At 67.2% G+C, this 16889-nt stretch overlaps 2 protein-coding genes across 4 annotated transcripts; both read right to left on the bottom strand.

Moving 5' to 3' along the window:
• Nucleotides 1-22: 22 nt before the first annotated feature.
• NUDT18 (nudix hydrolase 18) lies at nt 23-3278 on the bottom strand. 2 transcript variants are annotated; one of them, XM_082072465.1, is made up of 4 exons: nt 3245-3278; nt 1520-1689; nt 1227-1440; nt 23-784 (listed from the first exon to the last, which is right to left on the bottom strand). In XM_082072465.1, the coding sequence occupies exons 2-4, from the start codon at nt 1673-1675 to the stop codon at nt 189-191; spliced, it is 966 nt and encodes a 321-aa protein (XP_081928591.1). In that variant the 5' UTR covers nt 1676-1689; nt 3245-3278; the 3' UTR covers nt 23-188. The 2 variants fall into 2 exon arrangements, with proteins under 2 accessions (XP_081928591.1, XP_081928590.1); XM_082072464.1 differs by having other exon boundaries at nt 1520-1813; nt 3245-3266.
• A 604-nt stretch (nt 3279-3882) lies between these two features.
• HR (HR lysine demethylase and nuclear receptor corepressor) lies at nt 3883-15475 on the bottom strand. 2 transcript variants are annotated; one of them, XM_082072815.1, is made up of 20 exons: nt 15449-15475; nt 14394-14521; nt 9849-10670; nt 8318-9122; nt 7705-7885; nt 7130-7338; nt 6911-7060; nt 6738-6824; nt 6519-6640; nt 6305-6401; nt 6007-6173; nt 5703-5909; nt 5447-5618; nt 5238-5307; nt 4985-5115; nt 4797-4898; nt 4590-4729; nt 4357-4515; nt 4154-4273; nt 3883-4072 (listed from the first exon to the last, which is right to left on the bottom strand). In XM_082072815.1, exons 3-20 carry the CDS (start codon nt 10626-10628, stop codon nt 4010-4012), a joined length of 3762 nt encoding a protein of 1253 aa, XP_081928941.1. In that variant the 5' UTR covers nt 10629-10670; nt 14394-14521; nt 15449-15475; the 3' UTR covers nt 3883-4009. The 2 variants fall into 2 exon arrangements, with proteins under 2 accessions (XP_081928941.1, XP_081928942.1); XM_082072816.1 differs by having other exon boundaries at nt 6007-6170; nt 6305-6383.
• Between the last annotated feature and the right edge of the window lie 1414 nt (nt 15476-16889).

The raw sequence follows: 16889 nt of genomic DNA, 5'->3' as shown, positions 1-16889 counted from the left end.
CCACAGCCATGTGGATGCAAGATGCAGCAACCAGGTTTATTTCTGCTCTGGGTGGCTCTCAGCCTTCCCTATCCCAAAACATGCCTCCAGCAACAGGCAATACATCCCAGGGGTCTCACCTTTGGCAAAGCAAGCAGGACCCCCGGCCACGTGTCCCCATCGGTCCCCCCGTGCCCAAAACCCGGGCACTAGCTGCGGATGGGCACGGTGGCCGCAGCACGGAGCCGCTGCAGGATCCGTCCCCTCCTGCTCCCCTCCTCCACCTGCCACCAGCGAAAAGCGGGGTCCCGGGGCCCGGGGGGGGCACCCCCGGGGCTGCTGGATGGGATGCTCAGCACAACATTGAAGCAAATCCCATCAGCCCCCCCAGGACCCCCAGCCTGGTGCTGCAGCCCCAGCAGCCCCAGGGGTCCCGGGGAGGAATCCAGGGGCAGGCAGCCCCCCAGCAGCTGCAGCACAGGCTGGCGCAGACCCCCCCGCAGCTTGGATGGGGACGTGCCACAAGCCACCACGGGCAGGTGGGGAGTCCCGGCCGTGGCCAGCAGCACCCAAACGTCCCCGGTGTGGTTGGTGAAGGCCACCAGGAGCCGCAAGCAGAGCGTGGCGCAGGGCAGGTCCCGCGGCAGCGTGGGGGGGTGCGGGGGGCTGCGGCGGTAGCGGGCGGCCAGGTCCAGCAAGGGCAGGATGTCAGGGGCTCGCAGGGGCAGCGCACGGGGGTCCCCGGGCCACCATGTGGCTTGTAGGGACTCAGCGTCAGCCTCCTCCAGGGTCTTCAGGGTCCCACCTGCGGGCAGAGAGGTGGCAGGGGACAGTGATGCCCTGGTGTGGGGGGGACAAGGGACAGTGGGATGGCAGAGGGTGCTGGAGCCTGGTCATGGGGTGGTGAGAGCACTGAGACCCCAGCGTGGCGACAACAGGGGACAATGAGACCCCAGCACAGGGCTTGTGGTGGGATGCCCGTACTAGTGCTGGCAGGGGACACTGATGTCCATCGTGGGGGTGGCAGGGGATGCTGATGTCCTAGCACAAGGCTTGCAAGGCATGTCAATGCCATGGGACAAAGGTGGCAGGGGATGCCAAAGCCCATTGTGGGGCTGGCAGGGGACATCAGTGACCAGTCACGGGGGTGGCAGGGGACACCAATGCCCCAGCACGGGGCTGGCAGGGGATGCTCCAGGTAAACCACATCCCGCAGCCCCTCGGAGCACCCAAAGGCACAGACGCACCGGTGGGACGCGCAAGGAAGGCGAAGCGGATCCAGGCCGGTCCCCTCTCCTCCAGCGCCAGCAATGTGACGGCTTCGCACTCCAGCCCCGTCTCCTCCTTCACCTCCCTCCGCATGGCGGCCACGATGCTCTCACCGGGCTCCATCCTCCCCGCCGGCAGGTACCACGTCCCGCGGCACTCGGGTTTCGCCTCCTGCACCAGCAGCACCGCGTCCTGCGGGGACACAGAGGGGACAGGTGGGTACCGGGTGGCACCGGGGTGGGGGTCCCGTAGGGCTGGGGGGGTGCCTCACCTCCTGGTTGAAGAGCACGGCCAGGACGACGTAGCAAACGTTCCTCCCCAGGCAGATGGGGCCGGCGGAGGGGGGGGAACCCTCCAAACTCACCCCCACGTCCCAAGCATCGCCCCCCAGCACCGCATCCAGCTCCGCCGCCGGAGCATCCCCCATGGGGGTCGCGCAGGCTGGACGGGGAGATGAGTGGGGTGGCAGGACCCTCAAGCATTCACTCAGGGGGTCGCAGGGTTTTGTGGGGGGGAGGGCACCCCCCAGACATGCAAGCGGGGGGACAGCGAGCCCCGGCGCTGGCTGGGCTGGAGAAGGCGGTGAGGGAGGGGGTCAGGCGTTTGCGGGGTGCAGGGGGGGGTGCAATGCGGGAAGGGGTCTCCCAGCAGCTGCGGGATGCTGGGGGGGACGGGCTTGCTGGACTGGGGGACATGGAGGGGCGTGTAAGAGGGGAAGGACCTGCTGGGCTGGGGGGGCACGTAGCAAGGGAAGAGCTCGGTGGCCTTGGCGATGCAGGGGGGGGTGCAATAGGGGAAGGGTCTGCTGGACTGGGGGACAGCCAGGGGGGCGCAGGAGGGGAAGGGCTGGCTGGACTGCAGCGCGTAGGAAGGGAAATAATACTGGAAGGGGTCGCTAGGCTTGGGGAGGCGGGGGGGGCTGCGGTAGTGGAAGGGCTTGCTGGACTGGGGGAGGCATGGGGGGGCACAATAGGGGAAGGGGCGGCTGGACTGCAGGGTGTAGAGGGGGCTGTAGGGGAAGAGGTCGCTAGATTTGGGGATGCGGGGGGGGCTGCGGTAGGGGAAGGGCTGGCTGGACTGCACGACGCACGGGAAGCTGAAATACGTGAAGGGTTTGCTGGACTGGAGGAGGGAGGGGGGAAAGGGGCGGCTGGACTGGGGGATACTGGGGGGAAAGGGGCGGCTGGATTGGGGGATACTGGGGGGGAATGGGCGGCTGGACTGGGGGATGCCCGGGGTGGGGTAGGAGAAGGAGTCGCTGGGCTGTGGGGTGCAGGGGGGGCTGGCCCAAGGGCAGGAATCGGCAGGCTGGGGGGGCCAGGGGGTGCTGGACTGCAGGGCGCTATAGGGGAAGGGCTGGTCGGAGTATGGGGCGCATAGGGGGAAAGGCGCGGGGGGCTGTGGGGTGCAGGGGGGCGAGCTGGGCTGCAGGGTGCAAGAGGGGGGGTAATGCCGTGGGGTGCAAATGGGGGGCTGGGGGGGGCACCGAGAGGCGCAGCAGCAGCGAAGGGCTCGCAGGAGCGGTGCACTAGAGCGAGGGTTTGCGGGTGCAATAGTAGAAGGATTTAGGGGGCTGCAAGGGTGCAACGAAGCAGGGTTTGGGGTGCTGCAGGGTGCAATGGGGAAAGGTTTGGAGTGCAATAGGAAACAGGTTTAAAGGGCTGCGGGGTGCAACAGAGCAGGGGTTGGGGTGCAATAAGTGGAGGGTTTGGGGGGCTGGAGAGTGCAACGGGTCAGAATTTGAGTGCAATAGGGGAAGGGTTCGGGGAGGCTGCGGGGTGCAGCGGCGCAGGGTTTGGGGTGCAACAGAAGGGTCCGCGGGGTTGCAGGTTGCAATGGGGAACGGTTCGGGGGCTGCACGGTGCAACACGGGAAAGGCGGGGGCGTGCAGCAGGGGAAGGTCCGGGGGTGCAGGAGGGGAGCTCGGGGTGCAGGGAGGGGGGCGCAGGGACCCTGCAGCCCCCCCGACCCAGCGCGCATGCGCTGAAAGACTCACCGCGTCCCGGCGCTCCGCCGTGCGGCCCCGCCCATCCCGCTCGCCGCTTTATTGGTCGCCGCGCCAGGCCAGCTCGCTTTCCATTGGCTAGCCGTGACGCCACGCCCCCGCAGGGCTGCGGGGCGGGGCTTGATTTTAAAGGGGCCGGAGAGGGCGCGTGATGCGGAGGGCGTGGCGCGCGCGGGAGGGGATGGTGCTAATTGCGCGGTGCTGATTGCGCGGTGCTGATTGCGCGGTGCTGATTGCGCGGTGCTGATTGCGCGGTGCGCGGCCCCCGGTGCCTCTCCTGCAGCACACGGGGCTCTGTGCAGCGCAGGGTTGCACAGTGCGTGGGGCGCTGTGAAGGGGGAACAGCCCATTTTCCCCCCATTACCCTTAGGGCAGAGCAATTCCCCATCCCCATCCTTGGGACCGTCTTTTGTGCCAGCTGCTGTCCCCCAACAGAGCAGGACAGAGCTGCACCCGAGGTCCCCAAAGCTCCAGGCAGCGATGAGCTGTGATGTCCCGATGTTTCCCGTCTCATCCCCCCAACCCGGGACAACCCTGACCACAGATGGGGATGAAGGGACAAACACCGTATAGGATGGAGACCCTGACACAGGTCCTGGTGCTGCCGGTGGCCCCGGCTCGCTGCAGACACTTTATTCCCCGGGTGCTCAAGGAGCAAAGCATCACGCGAGAGGCACGCAGCCCCAGCTCCCTGTGGTGTCTTGGCTGTGAACTTGGCCATGGCCAAGCTTGGCTTGAGCATCCTCCCCGCGTGTCTCACTTGCAGCCCCGCAGGACTCCCACCGCCTCCTGCACAGCGCAGAAGATCATGCCGTCCAGCTGTAAGGGTGCAAAGGGGGGGTCAGCACCGCGCATCCCACATCGGGAACCCCCCACGCAACCCCCAGACCACCCACTCACCTGGGCACGGAGCTGGTGTGCGGCCCCAAAGGGATGGATGCTGTGGTCCCGGAGGCAGATGGCGCTCTCTGGCGAGAGGAACCGCTGCTCCACGCTGATGGTGCTGGTGAGGGTTTGCACCTGTTCGTACATGGTGGCATCAGCTGTGCCTCAGTTTCCCCAGGGGGCTTTGGCACAACTGCACCCCAAGTAGAGCTGCTTACCTGGTGGGGAGCCCCGGCGGGGACCAGCACCGCGTCCCCCATGAACTGCAGGAGGGTCCAGCCGCTCACCCCGCACTCCTCTTGCAGCCGCCTCCGCAGCGACAGGTCCAGGTAGTGGCTGGGGGGCTCTGCCGTGCCTGCCCCCTCCTGCCCTTGGTCCTGCGGGGAGGTGGGGGTGAGCAGAGCCGGGGGTGGGGGGGACTAGGGCTGCTCCAGGGGGTGATGGCACCCACCTTCTGCAAGAAATCGTGGATGCGGGTGGCATCCTCGGCACGGAAGATGTGCCACAGGGCGCCGGGGCGGCTGCCAGCGTCCCAGAGCCGCTCCTGCAGCTGCGCGTCCACACCGTCCGCATCGCCTTCCCGGAGCAGGGCTGGGGGGCAGAGGGGTGCTCAGGGGGGGTTTGGGGTGGGGGGACCCCCACCGTGCTCCCACCTTACCCTCCGGCGGCCCCGCTGCGGCGTGCACCAGGATGCTGATGGTGTCGGTTGGCTCCACCGTCAGGTTTTTGGTCCCAATATTTCGGTCCCGGGGACGCACACCTGGGCGGTGGGTGAGCATCATCACGGCTGGGGGGCGCCCAGCTCACCCCCCAACACACACCCCAGGCACTGCTTGTGACACTCACCATAAGCTGCGCAGACCCGTGGGCGCAGCCAGTGCCGGCCCCGCTGGCCCCGCAGGTAGGTGGCCAGGTTGAGGCGGCCGGTGGCCCCGCAGTACTCAGGCAGTGGGAGGCTGGCACGCAGGTTGGCAGCGCTGGGACACGAATATGTGTGACACCGGGACAGCAGAGCCGCCCCCGCTGTCCCCAGCCCTGCATCCCGCAGCGGGATGTGTCCTGCATCACCCACCCCAGCAAAGCCTCTGCTGTCACCTACCGGCACAGCTCCATGTCCCCAAAGCCACTCTCCAGCTTCAGCAGGTCCCCACCATCCAGCTCCAGGGATGCTGCAGGATGGAGCATCATCGCACATGGGTGTTGTGCCACCATCACCTCCCGGGGAGCAGGGGGATGCACAGGCTGGCTCACCCCCCCTCTACACCCCAAAATCACACTTGAGACCCCACGGATTCATGTCCCGCTTACCCGCGCTGGTGGCAAAGCCATCCCAAAACTCCCGGCTGCTCACGCGGAGGCGGCTGCCCGGTGCCCGCAGGTTCACCACGTCCACCGCCTGCTCGCCCCGCACCGGGCGAAACGACTCCGGCCCCCACAGCCCCCGCTCCAGCCTCTTCTGCAGCCCTGAAACAAGGACGGGCTGCCGGGGCAGCCGGGGCTCAGCAGGGCTGGGGGGTCCGCAGTGTCACCAGGGGGCTGGGGGGTCCCCGGGGTGGGGGTTCACCTGGCCCCGCCGCCAGTGCTCCTGGAACAGTTGGTAGTTGCTGCTGTGGCCGGGGTCGTGCAGCCAGAGCAGCCCGCTGGGTGCCAGGGTGCAGGGGGAGCTTTTGGGGCTGGGGGGGCTCAGCTCGCCCCCCTCCTGCCTCTCCTGGATCTTCCTCTCCACCACGCGGGCGATGATGCTGTCTAGGATGCTGGTCAGGCGGTTGTCCTGGGCGGAGCGATGCAAACCCCATCAGCCCACCTTGTCCCCCCCAGGACTGCTGAAGAGTTTCGGGGGGGGGGTCCCTGCCAGCCCCAGGACTCACGTTGGGCAAGGCGGGCGAGACGGGGGCGAAAGCCATGCGCACCCCATCCTGCCCCAGGCACAGCTTGACGGCGGTGGAGGCCAGGAGGTCGCAGAGGGTGCCAGGCTGCACGGCCACCCGCGGCGGGGGCTGCCCCGGGGGTGGTGACCCCCGCTCAGGGCTCTCTGCTTGGGGGAGAAAGGGGGTCAGGGCTGCCCGTGTCCTCCAAATCTTGCTCCCCGGAGGGATGCCCCGTAGCATCCCAGCACCCCCCGGAGCGGGGCTGTGCCCACGGCGGGGGGGGCACAACCAGCCCTACCTTCCTTGATGGGGCGGGAGGTGTCGGTTTGGCCATCGCTGCTGTTGGGGAGGGTGGGCACCGCGGCTCCCGGCAGCTCCTGAAACACCTCGTGCATCTGGAGGGGACGCACGTCCCCTGTCCCCAGGGCTGGTCCCCACCCCTAGACACCCTTTTGAAAGGGTTGGGGTGCACCTGCACTCCCTTCCCCCCCAACCCACAGCCCCCCCCGTACCTGGCTGCTCCCCGGGGGCTCTGCCGGGCTCTGCTCAGCAGCCACCTCCCTGCACGGACAATGTGACTCAATGTTGAACTTGACCCTGACCTCGTGCAGCAGCTTCCAGAGCCGGCTCAGGACTGGGGACAGATGGGGACAGACGGGGACAGGCAGGTCAGCCCTGGACGGTGCTTGGGTGTGGGGTTCCAGGGTTTGGAGAGGGGGGGACACACTCACCACAGGTGGGGACGAACTGCGTGGGGACAAGGGACGCGACGTGGTGCTCCTGCCCGGGGATGCACTGGGGTGGCCGCGCCGGACCCTCTGCGTCAGAGAGAGGGCGCGTTCATCCCCACCAAGTCCCCACGAGGGGGGTGACACCCCCTTCGCAAGCCCCCTCGTCCCCGTACCGTGGCCGTCAGCCTCCCGCCTGCTGCGGTGGCAGCCGGGGCACAGCTGGAAGCCACATCTGGCGCAGCTCCAGTGGGAGTTGAAGAAGCCGCGCTGGCAGGCGTCGCAGAGCTGGGGGGCTCCTGCCCCCCGCCTCCAGCCCGTCACCCCTGCGGGAAACACAGCCCTCAGCCTCCCCGGTGTCCCCAGTGTCACCCCCCGCCCCGGTCCCCACTTACCCTCGGGGGCTCCCGGCCACGTGTCCCTGTCCCTGCGTACGGCCTGGCAGAAGTTGTCCCCCAGGACCCCCAGCAGGTATTTGGCCAGGCAGAGGCTGCTGCCCCCGCAATCGGGGTCGGCCACCTCCGGCTGCAGCGTCCCCCCCTCTGCCTCCCCCAGGGTGCAGATGCCATCGACGGTCAGGTCCCCATTGTCCCCAAGGGTGAACCTGCGGGAGAGAGGGGATGGGAGGAGATGCTTTGAAATGGGGTGATGAGGGATGGTCTAAAGTGGGATGACATGAAGGATGCTCTGAATTGGGGTGATAGTAGAGGATGCTCCAACGCGGGGTCACAAGAGTTGCTCTAAAGTGGGGTGACAAGAGGAGATGCTCCAAAATGAGGTGATAGGAGAGGATGCTTCGAAGTGGGGACAAAAGAGATGCTCCAAAGTGGGGTGATGGGAGAGGATGCTCCAAAGTGGAGGTGACATGAGTGATGCTCTGAACTTGGGTGACAAGAGGGATGCTCCAAACTGGGGTGATGCGAGGGGATGCTCCATCCATGCTCACACACTCTGGTAGCCCCGGGCTCACCTGCGGAAGTGCAGCAGCCTGCAGGTGCTCTCGGGGGGATCTTCCTCCTCCTCCTCCTCGCCCTGGGGGTCCCTGGGGGCGCGGGTGGCGCAGGTGCAGCACCGCGGGATGTTCTCAGGCAGCGCGGTGCAGGGAACGCTCTGCAGGCACCATGGCTCCCGGCCAGCACAGCCCGATGTAGCTGGGGGGGACAGGGGGTGCCTGGGGACACGGTGCATGGGGACACAGCAGCAGGGACTGGCGTGCCACCCTGAGGGCTGGAAACTGGGCCAGAAAGTAGGGCTGGAAAGTAGGGCTGGATTGCAGAGGTCAGGGCTGAGATGGCAGCGTGTCCCCAAGGAGGGCTCTGACCCGGCAATGGCACTTGTCACCCCCCTGGGTGTCATGCCCCAGGGTACTGTCCTGCCCCAAAGGGACATTTCTATAAATCCCCACCCTGGGAGCTTGTGCCAGACCCAGTGCTGGGAAAAAAAACCCAAGCACCCCAGGTTTCCCAGCCCTTGCACATCCACAGTTCATATTTTGGGCACCAGGAACCAGGATGCAAAACCTCCCCTGGGAACCTGGCGCTGTCACCACCCTCTCCCCATCCCCACCGTGCACCCCCTCTTACCTCCCTGTCCCAGCTCCATCCTCCTCTCCTCCGGGTCCCCTCCGCTCTCTACATCATCACCTGCCGTGGCCACGTGCTCGCTGGCCTTTGTGCCCCTCTTGGCCACCCCGGGTCCGTCACCGGTGCCGTGCGGGCGCTTGGCCGAGCGCTTGCCCTCCCCGGCCGTTTCGGAGCCGCCGTCCCGGCGGGGGCCCTTGCAGCGCGGCAGCGACTGCTCCGAGTGCCGCGTCAGCCACGTCTTCTTCAGCTTGGTGTGGTTGCTGGGGGGGCACGGAAAACGGCCCCCGGGGATGCCCAGGGAGGGCTCGAATAGGTTGAGCACCCCACAGCCCACCGCTGGGCACCCATTGCAGCCCGGCGTGGTGCAGAGACAAGTTGGGGGGGGGTCCGGCTTGGCGAGGGACAGCGGGTCGTGCCCATCCGTGAGCGGAGGCGATGGGTCGGGGTCTCCTGGTGGGGAGCTTTGGTAAGCCAGACACTCGTCTTTGGGCTGGGAGGGTCGGCGTTGCCCCAGCTCCAGGTGGAAATCAGCACCGGGGGGCTGTGCGCCCACCCAGGGGCCCCCACAGCCCCCCGACCTGCTGGGCTGCAGGAGGAAAAGAGGGTGACTGGAGCTGGGAGGGGGCGTGCGGACGTGGGGGGCGGGCGCCGCCGAGCTGCCCCCCACTCGGCCATCCCTCCATGGGGCTCCCGGTAGCTCTGGCTCCCGCTCCCCAGCTCCATCCTGGCCCTTGCCCAGCAGCTGGGATGGTGCTTGGTCCTCGGCCGGGGAGGGGAAGCCAGGCTCTTTCTTCGGGTAAAACTCCTGGAGGGGAGCAGAGGGGGTGTCAAGGCTGCTGTCACCCCAAATCATGTCCCTGTTGTGCCTCCATCACCCACATCAGCGGGGGGTGGTGATGGGGAGCACCACCAAGCCCTGTCTCAGTTTCCCCCCACCGCCCTCCCGAGCTGGGCAGTTGGCCGGTGCTCCCGTGGGGTGCCCGTGTCCCCTCTGCCCGCGTGGGAAAGGAATGGGGAGCCGCGGCGGCGCGGGGCGTGACGGGCGCACCCACGGGCTGGCAGCGCTGCCTCCCGCCGCCCCCGTGCCCCAGCTCCTGCCGCAGTGACTCAGCCCGGGGGAGGAGAGCATCATCCCCCGGGGCACATCGCCCCATCCCCGGGGAGCCCGGGACCCCCCTGCCACCGCACTGTCACCCTCCCGAGCTATAGGAGTGAGCGGGGGGCTGTGTCCCCCTCGGGGGTCACCAACACGGGGCACAGCCTTGGCGCCAGCATCGCCTTTCGCAACCCGCCGCTCCCAGCTGGGTTCAGCCGAGGCTGGAGCCTGTTGTCACCCAGGGGAGCCGGGGTGAGCCCGTTGTCACCCAAGAGAGCTGGGGTGAGCCCGTTGTCACCCAAGAGAGCTGAGGTGCACTGGGGAGCTGAGCATCCCTGATCTGGAGCCAGAGCCACGGGAGCCATAGCTGTGCCACCACCAGAGCTGTGCCACCACCAGAGCCACGTGCCACCATGGCCACCCGGGGCTGCCTACCTTGTTCCCTGAGCCGGAGCTCTCATCGAAGGCGGTCGGAGCCATCTTGCACCTCGACGGGAGCCCCAGGTAGACGGGGTGGCCCCAGGCAGGCACGTAGGAGCCCAGGTGCCAGTCCACCCCGGCGAAGCGCCCGTCACTCATCGCCCCTGCTCCCTCTGGTCCCCCGCTGCCAAATTGAGGGTCCCCTGGGGGTCCGGCAGGCAGCAGCGAGGACAGGAGGAAGGGGCTGTGCTTGGCGTCCAGGAGGAAAGGGCAGTGGCGGAAAGTCGGGGGGTCACCATCCCCGTCCCCTGCAGCGGCGTGGGGCTTGGGGCGCTGGCCGTCCAGCCCCGGGAAGGGCAGGGGGTAGCGGTGGTGGCTGTAGAGGGCCAGGGGGGCCAGCATGGCCTCGGCCCAGCGCGGTTTGGGGTGCTCCTTGCAGGGCTCAGCCCAGCCTGCCTTGGGCTGCCCGTTCCTGGGCAGGAACTCGGCTCCATCCTTGGGGCGGCACAGGGCGTCCCGCAGACACGGGGAGGCCACCGCATAGGGACAGCCCAGCCGGCCACCGGCCAGCTCCCGGCTTGTCCCCAGGCAGCCCTGGGAGTCCCTCCAGGGACACCCTTTCTCCGTTCCGTAGCTCAGCTTGCTGGGCTCCATGTAGCCCGAGAGTCCCAGTTCGGCAGCAGCGCTTCGGGGCAGAATCATCCCACCGCTCTCCATCCCGCCGGCATCCTGCGCCACATCCTGGGCTCTCCGCCACCGCAGCGGCGTCTCCACCATCCTCGTGTCGCTGGCCATGATGTTTCACCGCTCATCTAGTGCTCAGCACCATCCCAGACCCTGTGGACAGGGAATGGGACATGTCACAGCGTGCCAAACCCTGCTGGGGTTGCAATGGGGGAAACTGAGGCACGGGGATGCTGTCACCCCCCAGCTCCATCATCCCGTGCTAAGATGCGAGGCTTGCTGGTACAAGGAGGGGGTCGCAGGCTCCCGTGCCCCGCAGGGTCCCACCTGGGATGGATGCACGGTTCCGGGAAGGGCACGTGGGGGGAGCCGCAGGTCCCCCACCCTCGTCCCGTCCCCTCCGCGCCCAGCCTGGCCCTGCGCCCGCCCGCTGGCACCCAGCGCGGGGAGGCCTTGCCCCGCACAGGCATTCGCCTCCAGCCAGGGCTGGGCTGCGCTTCCCAGGAGGGTTTGCAGCGAGGGGGGAGCTCCCAGCAGGGCCCCCCCGGTAGAAATGCCTGGGGAGATTTGCTGGATTAACGCTGCTCCGTGTCCCGGGCCACACGCAGACAAAGAGTTCGGAGTCGGTCCTTGCAGGACCTGGGGGGTCACAGCCTGTCCCGGCGGAGCAAAAGCCACCCGCTGTCCCCCAGACCACCCTGCCCAGCAGCTGGAGAAGCCGAGGGGACGGGCGAGTGTCCCTGCAAACCTGCAGCACTGCTCCGGGGTGGCACAGAGCCGCCTCGATGGCTGGCAGGCAGCTGGGATGGGGACAGGAGGACCGTGTGTCCCCAGAGCCACCTGTCCCTTATCAGGGGAGGTCAAAGTCCCCATTCCCACACTATTGCCTAAATCCCTGCTCAGGAAGCACCCAGCACACACACCCCGTCCCTCTGGGACAGGGCACAGCCCCCTCCTGGTGTCCCAAGCCCGTCCCACCGCACGCCATCCCCAGGGTCCCCCGGGCTCGCCACATTGTCCCCTGCCCGTCATCGCATCCAGAGCACAAGCAACCGGTCCCACAGCTCGGCGAGCATCCCCACCGTCCCACAGCTACCTGGAGGGTCCATGGGGGACCCCACCGCCTCCCCCGCGGTGACAAGGACGAGCGGGGGTCTCTATCGGTGGCACCGGGTCCCAAAAAGGCGAAGAGCACCTAGACCCACAGGCTGAAGGGGTCTGGCTCCGGGATCTGGAGGAGGCAGAAAGCTGCCCGGGTGGCCCTGGGGACGTTCTTCTCCGAATGCCGGAGCTGGAGTTTTCGATCCATTGGCATCGGGGGCTCCGTGCTCCTCCTGCCGATCGTCCTACGAGCTCCGGGCGTGCTGGGTTGGGGGATCAGGGCGAGGGGCACCCAAGGGTGCGGTGGCAAGCAGGACCTTCCCGCGGCTCTAAGCAGCCTTGAGCATCTTGTGGCAAGTGATGGCAGGAGGAGGTGGTGTGTGCGCAGCCTCTGCCGGCTCTGGCAGCGACTGGGAGGGCGGCTGAGCTGCCGGGGTTGCTGACGCCGGGGAACCGGCGCGGTGCCGGCGGTGCCACCCAGCCCCGGAGGCACCGGCGGCCGTGCCAAGGGCGGGCAGGTGTGCTGCGCTCTGCCCCGCACGAAGAAAGCGCCTTTTGTTCGGCAGAAACACGGCCGAGACGCCTCGTCGCCGATGAAAGACACCGGCCGCCCGCTCCGGGCCAAACTGGAATTGGGAGAAACACTGGGATGCGCCAAACGTGCCAGCCCCGGTGCCGGGGGGGTGGTGGGGACATGCCTGACGTGGAGCACGTGGCCACCCGGGGGCTCGTGACCCTGCCGGTTTTGCCCAAACAACAAGGATCTGGCCTCAAGCTGTGCTGCCGCTTTGCCTGTGCGATGGTGCCGAGTCACCATGTCTCGCAGCTGAGCCTCGTCCCCCTGTCACCGTCCCTTCCGCCGCCTGGGATGAAGGCACAGCTCCTCTGCCTCCCCTCCCGGCTGCACAGGGGGACAGGGTGCGATTGGAGGGGCTCACATGGAGCACAAGGATGCTACAACCACATCCCAGAGGTACCCGGGGCCATTTAACCCCATGTCCTGCAGCCACTGGGACCCATCACCACGTGGGTGCCCACGCAGCATCCCCCACGCTGCACCCCCATAACAAAACAAGGACCCCAAACCCACTGACTCCCCCGGGAGCGACGGATGCTCCAGCCGGGTACACAGGGCAGCAGGTCACCCTGAGATGGGGACCCTATTTCTGGGGTCTCAGCGAGGGACATGGGGGACAACCGGTGCCGGGGGGGGGGTTTATAAGGTGTGTGTGTGTCCCAGGGACACCCCACTCGCAGCTCACACGCTGACATAAGCCACAGCGGCTCCGCACAGCCTCCCCCAGCACGGACGGGGGGCCAGGGGCAATGGGGTGACGGGAGGCCAGGGCCCGCGTGAGCCGAGCAGCGTGATTAACATCAGACCTACGGGCTTCGTTACAGCTCAGCAGCTGCCGTGTGGTCTGGCCCTGCTGGGAGCCGGGAGCTGCGCTTAACCCTTGCCACAGTGCCTGGTGTCACCAGGGTCCCTTCGCATCTCTCCCACCTCCAGGACCCCCTCTCCTTGAAGAGGGGAGGGCTGGGGAGCCCGGCTGGGACTTGCAGCACCCATGGGTGCCAGGGAACAGGGAGGGGACCCAGACAGGGCTCGGGGCGTGGGCGAGCCCGCACCTTCCTGCGATGAGAAGGTGCTGAAAGAGAAACTCTCCTTCCGTTCCCTCCCTGGGGATGGTGGCTCCGGCGGGGCTGGGATTGAGCCGGCAGGTGGGATGGAGCCCAGGAAGGGGCGCAGGGGTCAGTGGGTGCCCATGGCCATCGGGACAAGGGAGCAACCGAGGAGGGGACAAGCAGGGACAACGATGGACATGCCACCCTGATGCTGGCAAGCTGTAAGCAGCCATTTCTGGGACGGGGCGGGATGCTGGAGGGACAGGAGGGAATTTCCCACCCTGCACTGGGGCAGCATCCCTGGATGCTGCGCCCTCCCCACGCTCCCACGGCTCCTCGCCAAGCCCCCCGGGGTCAAAACAGCCCTCGCAGGCAAGTTCTTCTGGGGTTTGGCCACCATCCCATCCTGGGTCCCCCACTCCCTGCCTTGTCCCTGCATGACCCACCGAGAGGCCCCCAGGGCAATGCAGGGGGGTCGGGGCTAGGCTTGAGTTTTGCCAGGTCAGGCTTTGCTGGGAGAGAAACTCCACGGGGGTGGCAGTGCTCGGCGGTTTGGCACAGATGGCCCCAGTGCTCCAATCTGCCTGGTTTTTCCCTTAAATCAGAGGGATGGAGAACACCCGCGAGCCGAGCCCTGGCCAGAAAGTCACCGCGGGAGGCCGGAAGAGCCCGAATTAGAATCCTTGGCATCCCTGCCCCGCTCGGCGCTGGGGGACGGGGCGGGATGCTGCGGGGACGCGGGGTGGAGGGACGTTGTCCCCACAGTGTCCCCTGGGACCACAGGGGGATGCGTGGCCGTGCGGGACAGGGGGGTCCAGGATGCTCCAGCAGCGGGGAGGGTGGGGGTCCCAGTGCAGAAGGGTCACTGGTCCCACAACAGCCCCTCTCTGCGCTGAGGCTCTGGCAGCGTGGGCAGCCCGGCGGCCTTGCCCCGGTGTCCCTGTCCCCTGCCCGGGGTTGCTCCAGGAATGGGCTCCACAGCCCCCAGACCCACAAACCACCTCCGGCAGCCTGAAATCCAACATGCAAAACAGACTCCACATGCCCCCTCTCCAGCTCGCCCAGAGCCCCCTCCAGCTCCTTATACATCACAGAGCCCCAACCCTTCCTCCTCCTCCTCCTCCCAGCCCCAGCCCGGCACACACGTACCTGCCTCCACCGCGGCGCAGGTGAGGAAGATGAAGATGCAGGCAGAGGAAGGCAGCCCTGTCCGCCCCCCCCTCTGCCCAGCACCGGGCGCAACGGCTGCGAGAGCTTTCGCTAATCCGCACCCGGTGCTTAAAAATAAATAAAAAAAGAAATTAAAAAAAAAGAAAAGAAAAAAGAAAAAAACCCACAAGACGTCAAACCTTGAGGAGTCTGGAGGCTGCGGCGGAGCGGAGGGCACGGGAGGACACTCACTCCCACACGAGCAGCTTTCTGGGAATTAGGGCCGCAGCCCAAGCGCTGCTCTGGCAGCCTGCGCTCCCCTCCAGCCCCGGCTGCCGGGACGGGGGGGACCCGCCAAACCGCGCCGCCGCCACCCCGGCCCCGCTGCCGCAGGGGCAGCTGCTGGTCCTGCTCCTAATCTCCCGCTTTTCCCCCCGGGGAGGTGAGTAAGCATCGCTAATCCCGCTCGCTCGGCTGCTGGGGAGAGACGCTTCCTCCAGCCTGGGGGCTGCAACCCGGCACCCCCTACCCTTCCTGCCCCTCCACATGGGGAGAGTGGGGGGCACAGCTTCTCTGGGCACCTTTGGAGTGCTGCACGCCCTCAAGGCAAAGGCTGAGATGGAGGCAGCTTGTCCCCATCAGCAGGGACCAGGGGACATGGCAGCCAACCCACCTTCACCGGTGACCCCCCCGTGCCAGCCCCACGCACAGTGGGGGGATGCTCAGGGTGGGGGGGACGCAGGGCTGGGTGATGGACGCTCCGTTCCCCACATCCCTGTGCCCATCCCGGGGAGGACGAGCCATCCCAGTGAGCCCCAGGTCGGGGACACAACGCTGTGCCACCCCCTCAGCTCCCCCCCATCCTGTGCCACCCCCTCAGCTCCCCCCCATCGCCCGGGACTCCTGTTTACCCAGCCAAGCAAACGGTTCCAAATACCTTGATGTAATTAAAAGCTCGGCCCCGGGGCCAAAGGCTTAGGACGACAGCCAGGGACACGGGCAGCGCTGTGCCACCTGCACCCGGACAGGCTCACCCGGGGCGCCATGTCACCTACCTGGGGGCAGCCGGGGGCTCCTGTCCTCAGCCTGGTCCCCTTTGGTGTCCCCACCACCGGCCAGCCGTGGTGATGGGTGGCACCGATGGGGTGACGCAAGGAAAAGAGTCCCAGAGGATGGGCAGCTCCCTGCCCGGCGATGCTGTGTGACCCCCAGCACCCGCAGAGCGTGGTCCCCAAAATCCTCGGCTGCCGGTGCCACAGCTCAGTGACACAGAGCCGGAATCACCCCGGATGCCAGGGCCAGGCTGACTGGAGACAGACGCGTCCCCGAGGGGACAGACAGCTGTGGGGGGGGGCAGCATTCCCTCAGCCGTGTCCTCCCACACCCCCGTCACCTCGAACGTCCCCTCCTGCCACCAACCTCCCACTCGCCATCATCTTGGGGTAGGTGTGCATTTGGGGACATGATGCTGGGGGGGGATGCAAGAGAGGTGGTGTGCTCCCCCCCAGCATGGGGGACGAAGGTCTTACCTGCCTGGCAGTGACAAGGCGGGGGTCTCATCCCCTGCCCAGCTGAGCCCCCACCCAGCGCCCCACGTCCCCCTCTTTGCCCTGTGGGGTGGGACGCAGCTGAAACCTCCCCAGGGGCTGCCAGAAAAATAAAAAACAGGAGAAAAAAAAAAAAAAAAAAAGAAAGAGGCTGCATTTAAACAACGGACATAATTATGCTTTTGATACCGTCTGCTAAAAATACAAGCGCCGTGCCGCGCGGGAGCCATGTGTGCGCGGCCTCACATGGCGCCCGCCTCCAACAGCTGACTCAACGGCAGGGACGGCGGGGGCCGGGGATGGGGGGGCTCGGAGGGGACAAGGGACACCCTGCAACAGAGGGGGCTGCTCCACCAGGGACCCCCAAACTGGATGGTTTAAGGGGGTAAGGCAGCCCAAGGATGGCACAAGCATCCCACCCCCTCCCAGCACCCAGTTTGAGATGGGTAAGGGGGAGGAAGGAGATGGGGGCTCGGGGGGTACCCAGCCCCGGCAGCAGGATGCTGGGGGGTGGGTGCGGACCCAAAACAGGCAGTGGCTCTCAGGGATGCAGGCAGGAGAGCAGGGAAGCCCCGGGAGGGTGGGGGGGCCCGGGGGGCACAGCAGGGCAGTGACCTGACCCTCGCTCCCACTAATGCCTTCCCAGCAGGGAAGCTGCTTACGGGGACATGAGCCACCCGGCTTAACGTGACCTCCCGCCACCCCAGGGGTTCGCTTCACCCCGCTCTGCTGGGGACAAACCCCCCGGGGCGAGATGGGGACCCCGCGGTGGTCACAGCCCCCCAGGGCCAGGAGAGCCTGTCACCCCCTCCCCGGAGGGGACATCGCGGCGGGCGGGCGAGCTCAGGTCAGGCAATCGCCGGGCTGGGGAGCTGCCAAGAGAGGGAGATTACGGCTTTGCTGACTGCAGGCTGGCACCGGCCCCCGCGCTGACACAGCTGGGATCAGC

The sequence above is a fragment of the Streptopelia decaocto genome (genome assembly GCF_964273445.1).
Source record: "Streptopelia decaocto genome assembly, chromosome: 25".
NCBI classification, from domain to species: Eukaryota; Metazoa; Chordata; class Aves; order Columbiformes; family Columbidae; genus Streptopelia; species Streptopelia decaocto.
Note: the sequence above shows the minus strand (reverse complement) of the source record. Positions and strands in the feature narration are given on the sequence as shown.

Excerpts from the sequence above, each read along its gene's own strand:
- NUDT18 (XM_082072465.1), bottom strand. The coding sequence starts at position 1,675 with ATGGGGGATGCTCCGGCGGCGGAGCTGGATGCGGTGCTGGGGGGCGAT. Across the intron at positions 1,441-1,519 it reads CCGTGCTCTTCAACCAGGAG|GACGCGGTGCTGCTGGTGCA; the intron begins GTGAGGCACCCC and ends GTGTCCCCGCAG. Across the intron at positions 785-1,226 it reads CTTCCTTGCGCGTCCCACCG|GTGGGACCCTGAAGACCCTG; the intron begins GTGCGTCTGTGC and ends CTCTGCCCGCAG.
- HR (XM_082072815.1), bottom strand. The coding sequence starts at position 10,628 with ATGGCCAGCGACACGAGGATGGTGGAGACGCCGCTGCGGTGGCGGAGA. Across the intron at positions 5,910-6,006 it reads TCTCGCCCGCCTTGCCCAAC|GACAACCGCCTGACCAGCAT; the intron begins GTGAGTCCTGGG and ends CGCTCCGCCCAG. Across the intron at positions 5,116-5,237 it reads GGGGACATGGAGCTGTGCCG|CGCTGCCAACCTGCGTGCCA; the intron begins GTAGGTGACAGC and ends TTCGTGTCCCAG.